The sequence below is a fragment of the Dasypus novemcinctus genome, chromosome X (assembly GCF_030445035.2).
Source record: "Dasypus novemcinctus isolate mDasNov1 chromosome X, mDasNov1.1.hap2, whole genome shotgun sequence".
NCBI lineage: Eukaryota > Metazoa > Chordata > Mammalia > Cingulata > Dasypodidae > Dasypus > Dasypus novemcinctus.
In genome coordinates this window covers 18568074-18575864 of record NC_080704.1, presented here as the reverse complement: position 1 = coordinate 18575864, position 7791 = coordinate 18568074, and the positions used below count along the sequence as shown (strand labels likewise).

At 58.3% G+C, this 7791-nt stretch overlaps 1 protein-coding gene across 1 annotated transcript; it reads right to left on the bottom strand.

The window, feature by feature from the left end:
• Nucleotides 1–389: 389 nt before the first annotated feature.
• Nucleotides 390–1736, bottom strand: LOC131277261 (melanoma-associated antigen B4-like). The gene has a single exon (XM_058291974.1). The coding sequence runs from the start codon at nucleotides 1734–1736 to the stop codon at nucleotides 402–404; it is 1335 nt and encodes a 444-aa protein (XP_058147957.1). The 3' UTR covers nucleotides 390–401.
• Nucleotides 1737–7791: the final 6055 nt, after the last annotated feature.

Genomic DNA, 7791 nt, shown 5'->3' with positions numbered 1-7791 from the left:
ATAAGGAAATCCAAGAGCAGACCAAAAGACTAACAGGAATCAAGGAAGCCAAGGTTGCTCTATCCCGTGATCCTCACAATTGTCCAATGGGGGCCTTGTACGTTTCCAAGCACAACCACAACAGCACCGTGCCATCTTGGTTTGGCTCGCTAAGAAAGATTCAAGGATTTCTCATTTGTTTTTCAAAACCTCAAACTAGTATGCAAAAAGCTGACAAAGGGCAATAAATGTGTTAGTCATTTCATGCATCAACTTCAGCTGCGAATCTAAATGAACAAATCTCTATGCTACTTATGTATACCCGCAACACAAGGAAGCTAGGCGCGGGGCCTGTTCCAGCCAGGGCACTGCTTGCAGCTTCGCAGGCTGGCAGCCCCAGTCAACCTGAGTGAAAACCTGCCTCAGACCTGAGGGTGGCAGGAGCTGCTGGCGGCCTGGCTGGGCTGGGCCTGGGCCATGGCCTTGGCGGTAGCACCAGCCCTGGCCGCAGCGCGGGCTTGGGCCCTCTCTTCCTCGTCCTTCAGAGCCTCTTCGTAATGGGAGTGGAAGGCACTGGGCACGGTATCGTTGACCTTGGCCAAAAACTCTAGCACTTTCATCTTGCTGGTCACAGCGTGGGCCCTGGGGCCCCACAGGAACTCATAGCGTGGAGGGCTGCTCTGAGCCACCTGCCGGTACTCCACGTACTTTTCCCGCACCAAATCTCGGGTGATGAGCTTCCAGGGATCCCCGAAGATGAAGTGCCTCCTCCCCTTGTAGACGCCCAGCAAACTCAGGAACTGCCAGATCTCCTCCTCGGGGGCGCAGTTGCCGTTCAAGAAGATCACCCCCAGGAGCGGCAGCAGGAGGCCGTTCCTCGGCAAGCCCCAGCCGCCGCTCAGATTGGTTTCGCTGGGATCCAGCTTGCTGACCAGGAGGTAGGACTGCGCGCTGGCGTCGTGCTCCTTCAGGTCGAGGCCAAACACCAGCTCCAGGCGCTCAGAGCACATCCTGAGGATCTCCGGAAACTGCTCCTTGTACTTCCTGCGGATGAGCTTCAGCATGTCGGCCTTCAGGATGGGCTGCTTCAGCTTGTACTTGTTCAGCAGGAACTGCAGCACCAAGGCGGCCTTCCTGGAGAGCGGGTCTCGGCGAGAGTGGCGGGTAGCGCCCCACGTCTGGAGGGGGCTGCACGTCTGGGGAGAGCTCCACGTCTGGAGGGAGCCCCACATCTGGGGGGCGCTGCACGTCTGGAAGGAGCCCGTGGCCTCGGGGGAGCCCAGGGCCTCAGGGGAGCTCAGGCCCTCAGGGGAGCCTGGGGCTTCAGGGGAGCCCGTGGCCTCGGGGGAGCCCGGGGCCTCAGGGGACCCCGGGGCCTCAGGGGAGCCCAGGGCCTCAGGGGAGCCCGGGGACTGAGGGACGCCCGGGGACTGAGGAGAGCCCGGGGCCTCGGGGGACCCCGGGGACTGAGGGGAGCCTGGGGCCTCGGGGGAGCTGGGCCTCTCAGCCTCTTCCTCAGCTCTGGGACCAGAGACCACCGCAGCCAGGGTGAGGGGCGACAGGGACCTCGGAGGCTCCTCGGGATGGCCAGCAGCAGGGGAGCTCTGCGGGGACCCCCCAGAAACGGCAGAGGGGGAGGATGGAGCCCCCTCTTTCACCTCCACAGAGGCCTGAGCCCCGTGGGGACCCTGGGTCTCCTCTCGGGCCTGGTGGCGTTTCTCCCGGTAGCGGAGCTTACTCTTCTGACTGCGAGGCATGATGGGCCTGGTCAGGGACAGCAGCAGGAGGGAAGGAAGAAGGAAGATGAGGCTGGCCCTGGAGGAGGGAGGACGAGAGGGTGAGAGCCCCTCCGGCAGGGACAGACCCGCAGGGCTTGAAGTCTGGAGGGAATGCGCCGGCGGGACCCTGCAGAGGAAGCTCGAGTGTGCCTGAGGCTCGGCCTGTCTGCCCTGTTGGGGACTTACGGGGGTGACCACGGGGCTGGCAACGGGGACCCTTGTTTTAGGGTGAGGGAGGGCCCCTGCCTTCCCATCCAGCCCCAGCAGATGGACTGTGGGCAGCTGGGCCCTGCCCACCCTGCTGCTCTCAAGCTGACACCTCTCAGCTTGGGACCCGCCAGAGAGAAGGGAAGGGATTCCCCAGGCCCCACGCGGGCCGCGCTGCCCAGGGCTGAAGCTCCGTGGGACCCCTTCTGCCCTGGGCTCTTGGGTTCCTCGGTAGTCACTCAGGGCCTCCCCTTAGTGCCTCACTTCTTAGACCCCCTGAGGAAGAAGGGAAGGGCGGGGCAGCCCGAGGCCTCTGCGGGGCCTCCGATGCGGGCCACAGGGAGGGGTGCGGTGGGTGCCTGCTGCCCTGGGGAGGGCGGTCCCCCACCCTTCAGGGTCATTGCCCTGACTCCCGGCACATGCTGGGAATCCTCAGCTCCTGGTCTGGGGCCCTCCCATCCCAAACAGGTCCTCACCTCCTGAGACCTCAGAGGAGGAAGGAAGCGCCAGCTGCGCCCGGCCACCCCTGTTCCTGGACTCCCTGGACTGGGAGCAGGGGTTGGACTCCCCAGGCACCCACTGTCCTGGGATTGGGGCTCCTTTAGTCCTGCCCTCGGGGACGATCTGGGACTCCTCCTGCAGCCCACCTGAGGCTTCCCGCCTGGGACCATGACCCTCACCTCCCTGAGTGGCCAGGCCTGGAAGTTAGAAGTAAACCCCACTGGCTGTCCCAGCTGGGCTTCCCAGGGCTGCGAGGGGGCAGCACTTTGTGGGGCCGTCTATGCTGGAGGGAGGCCAGGGGGCTCTGCTCATTCTACTCAGAAGCCCTAAGTTGCCTCATCTGGCCACATCTGCTCCTGGCCTCCCAAGGCTGACAGGAGAGGGAGGGATCTGTGGCTCCCACTGTTACGGGCTCGGTGGTCTCCTCAGTCGTCAGCGTCCTCACCTGGCCTCCAGCAAGCTCTGAAAGCCCCCCTTCTGCTGACCTGAGGCTGCCCCCTTCCACCAGGCTCCCCACCTCCCTGAGATGGCCGCGGAGACGTGCGCGAGACTCATCCTGTCCACACGCCCGGGTCTGCCCGGCCGACGGCAGGGGCGGGCTCCGCACAGCCTGCATGGCCACGCTGCCCTCTCCCGCGGGCCTGGTATGGACTAGGTCCCTCCCTCTGCTGATCGGGGCCTCTCTCTCTAGGCCTGGCGCTTCTCATCTCTGGGACGCCTGTGCCCCCGGGAATGAGCGGCACCTCAGCCTGACGGCCTTGGCTCCCAGGGCCAGGAGCAGAGGCAGAGCTTGGTACCTCGTCCTCTGTGCTGGGCTGGGGGATCCCTCATTCCTCATATAGGATGACCCCTTCATCCAGCCAGGGCCTGGGGCTCCCCACTCTGCTCAACTGGGCGTCCAGCCCTTAAACGCAGCCTTGATCTCCGTGAGACCGTCCGGGCTGAAGTCAGGGTCAGGGGAGCCCTTCGACTTCTCGCCGGGTCTCCCAGGACTAAAGCAGAAGAGGGGCTCAGAGCCGCCCTCTCCACTGTGGGGTGGGCGAGTGGCTCCCATTTCCTCACTCAGTGTCCCACCCTGACACCTCATCGGTTCTGGGGCTCCATCCTAGGCTGAGGAGGCCATGCTCCTCGCACCAAGCGTCTCACATCCGGGGCCTTAGAGCCGGAAGTCGGGAAAAGCCACACTTCCTGCCAGGGCTGTTTGGGGCCCACGAGGCCCGACAGCAGGGGTGAGGCTCGGGGCACCCACAGTTCCCCAGCAGGTGCTCCCCTCAGCCGTCACTCAAGGTTCTGATCTTGGCCCCGCGTAGGGCATGGAATTCCTCACTACTGAAGGCCTCAGAGGAAGGCCTGCCTCCTCGAGCCCCGAGCGGGGGAAGGCGGGACGCCATGCTGCACGCCATGTTGCACCGCCATTGTCTGGGGCCTGCCAAGCCGAGCAGTAGGGGCCGGGTTCTGGGAAGTCGCCTCCTTAGCACTCACGACCCTCGCCAGGGCCCCAGTTAGGGTCGACGCCCCCTCCCTCTGCAGACTCGGGGCGACTCTTCCAAGGCCCACCCTTCCCTGCGGCCTCCAGACAGGAGTCGCCCCCCGGCGAGCGCTGCTGGGGTCCCCCGGGGTCCACCAAAGAGGCAGGACTTTGTGGGCCCCTTTGTTGTGGGTGGGGTGATCCCTTCCCACATTCAGGGTCCTCACCTTGGCACCTGATGCGTCCTGAACCGCCACCCTCCGCTGACGTGAGGCCGCAGTCAGACGCCCCACTTTCTGGACCCTCCCAAGCGGAAGCAGGGGGGCCACATCCGGCTTAGGGGGTTCGGGTCCTCCCAGGGCTGACAGCGGGGACGGGGTTTTGCACAGCGCCCTCTTGTGGACGGGCTCCCTCGTTAGCGCTCAGGGGTCTCATCTGCAGGTCCTTTCGGTCCTCGGTCTCCCCCCCCACCAACACACAGAACTGGGGCCGTTTCCACGAGACTAAGATCCCCCCTTCCTGTAGAGACCGTCCAGGGGAAGGATAGGGACAAAGACTCAAGACAGAAGAGGTAGACCTTAGACCCCGACGTGCCCGTTCCCGTGACCCCTAAGGCAGGGGGGGCGGTGCTCCCCTGACAGCCCTGTCTCGGGCTCTCCAGGCCTGAGAGCTTCCCTTTCCTTTGGGGGGTAAGTCTCCCCACTCCTCCTGCCTGGGGTCCTCATCTACGCTCCTCTCTCTCTCTTTGAAATAAAGACTTTATTAAAGGGATCTGAACTGGTGGCGTAGTTTATGTAAAGCTGTTGCTTCCACACTTGGGGGGCCCTGCTCCCGTCTCTTTGATGCAAAGCTTCCTGGGAAAGGCCCCATGGCTCCCGACTCTTGACCACTCTCCCTCCTGCCCAGGGTGCAGATGACAGGTTATGTCCCAGGACTGCTGTGAGATGGGCCAGGACAGGAGCGGGGTGGGGTGGGGGGCTAGTGGGGAGAGTCGCCCATCACTGCCTCCCTCCTCACTCCTCACCAGCCAGACTTAGGTTCTACTACAAGTTGGCTTCTAAGAGATTAACTTTCTACAGGGAAGGGGCGGAGCCAGGCAGGTTTGTGAGCCCCGGGCCCTTGGCGGTTGCGTGACACTGTGTAAGGTAGAGGATCATATTGTCACCAAGTAGTAGCTTCCTTTTCCTTATGCATACAACTCCTTGATTGCTCTGGCTGCGGATGCCAGAGATTCCTTATGGGGTCGTGGGGAGAAGAGTGAGTTAAGAGGCACAAGTCTGCCTCGGCCTGGGAGGAGTGGAATGTTGGGGGTAGAGTTTGGTTCTAAATAAGCAATCTTTGGGGCTTATCGTGAAATGCTCCCCTTTTGGTCTTTACATGGCTTTCCTCAGTTTACTTGCTAATTCGAATGCATGGGTTCCGGGGGCCTTTTTCTCTTGTCTAGTGTGGGGTAATTTTTTAATGATGGTGAATTATGTCACCACTACTGGGTGCTGCTCATCAGCATACTTTCCCACAGTCGGAGCTCGTACATTGGACAGCTACCTCCCATAGACACCGGCCTTGATGCAAATGCTCGCACCGTATTACCCTTCTCAAGCCGCTCACCAGCCCGCAGCCAGGGAGAAGGATATCGAGGCACAACTGGGAAAATTAGTCCTGGCGTGGGAATGCATATCAGTGTTGATGGGTGACTCTGTGCGTCACAAATGGAGGTCGCTTGACAGTTCTATTGGAAGTGGTATACAGGTAAATATTCATAGGTGCTTAAAAGGCAGACTTGATGGGCTAATTCATTCCCTGCTTCTCTTTGGCTACCCATGCTCCAGGCCGTGGTTGTGAGCGACAGATAACCTAGGGCTCCAGAAAGGGAATTTTGTGTTTTCCGCATTGATTCAGGCCCTGAAATAGGCAAAATATAAGTAAGAGAAGGGAAGGAGGGAGGGAGGGAGTAGAGAAGTAAGGAAGGAGGGAGGGAGAGACAGAAAGAAAGAGAGAGAGAAAAACAGGAAAGGTTCCCATGCCCAGAGAACTTTATTAGTCTCATGCAGGGGTCAGGAAACTACAGCTCCCAGGTGAAATCCAGCATCTGTTTTTGCAAATACAGATTTATGAGAACACAGCCATATTCAGCAAGTATTTTCTATGGTTGCTTTCATTCTGCAGGGGCAGAATTGAGTAGTCGTGGTGGAGACTGGATGGCATTACTTTCTGGCCTTTGACAGAAAATGTTTGTCAACCCCTTTCCTGGGGGAAAACCCAGCATTCATACATCAAAATATAATTCAAGGCAGCATAGGATAAAAGCCAGGACCCTTAGAGAAAGAATCATCGATTGCATGGTGAGAATGAACAGGACGCTGGGTTGATCTGGGTGAGCAGTCCTGCAAGGCTAATGTCATGGGATCTTGTACTGCCAGTCCAGGGACACTAGGGGACTTTGCCACTCTAGGTGGCCTGAGCTTGTGTTCACCACATGGGCTACACCATAAAAGGGATTCCAAGGCCCTCGACCCAGAATGCCTCGGGGAACGTGTAGACGCTACTGGACGGCAGAGAGATGGTACAGGGCCCTAAAATGAATTTCATCACAGCAAACGATGTCCTAGGTCAGTGACCACAAACTTAATATGCATAAGAATCACTGAGGGATATGTTAAAGTGCTGATTATGATGACGTAGGAGGCAGAACTTGTGCATTTCTAATCAGCTATCAGGTGATGTCAACGCAGCTGGTCCAGGGACCACACTTTGAGCACGAGGTCCTCGGTGATTCCCCAAGGCTGGACACAGCAACATAGACTGTTCCAGAGCACACTGGAGAGTCAGAGCTAGTTCAGTCCATCTGAGAAGCACCGAGGACCACTGGACTGTTGTGGAAGGCAGGAAGGGGCAGTGGGGAAAAGCTCTGAGAAGTCAACATTCACGTGTGATCTGGAGCAAAACCCTTGATCTCTTGGACCCGGCTGGGGGTAGATCAGAAACTCATTTTTGTAATATTGAACACAGTGCAGTTCGTAGCAGAGGGATAGGAGACTCTTGACAAATGCTAGCCCACCTCTTTTGTATTAGAAGCCGCAGTTTACCAATATTGTGCCCAATGAATGGAAAATTCTCTCCCTGGCAGGCTGCAGGACAGGCCTGTGTGGATTGGGCCCCCCCAGCAGAAGGGCCTGATAAACCTCTGTTCACCTCCCCCCGTGTCGTCTCCATGCCAATGAATCTTCATTCTCCTAAAGGCTGATGGCCATTTGGAAACAGAAATCATGCAAGTTTCTTTTCAATTCCTCGTTTGTGAAATGTGAGGGTGTGTCTGGGCATCCTCTGGGGTGTCTTCCAACTCCAACAATCCAATGGTTCTAAGACAATGTTAAGCTTTTTATATTACTGTCTGTGCAGGAATAGAGCTTGCTTTTCTGACACTGTAGGCAGCGTGCTTCCAAAGAGCAGGTCCCAGCTTTCTAATAGGAAATGTCCCCTGGGCTTTGGGTGCGGCTCTGAGCATTTACAATGAACCAACCTTAAAAGTCAATTGAGCTTTTTATGCCTGGGTGTGTCTGACTCGTAGGTTTTAGTCTGTCCATCTTTCCACCTAACTCAGGAAAACTAGAGATACAGGGTCTAGCACGCGCACAGTGATGAATGATTCACTTTTAGTTATTTGAAGTGTTGAAGCTTTTGGAGACCCTTTACAGTTTAACTGTAGTCAGTACGTGCCACACATCGAGGGAGTGGGGTGCATGGCAGGGGAAGTGGTGAGAAATCTGCGGAGAAGAGAGCCTTCTTCCAAGATGGCACCATGGAGGTGGTTGCACTCATGCCCACATTTAGGGGCCCCTTCCCATAGCTGTCAGTCTG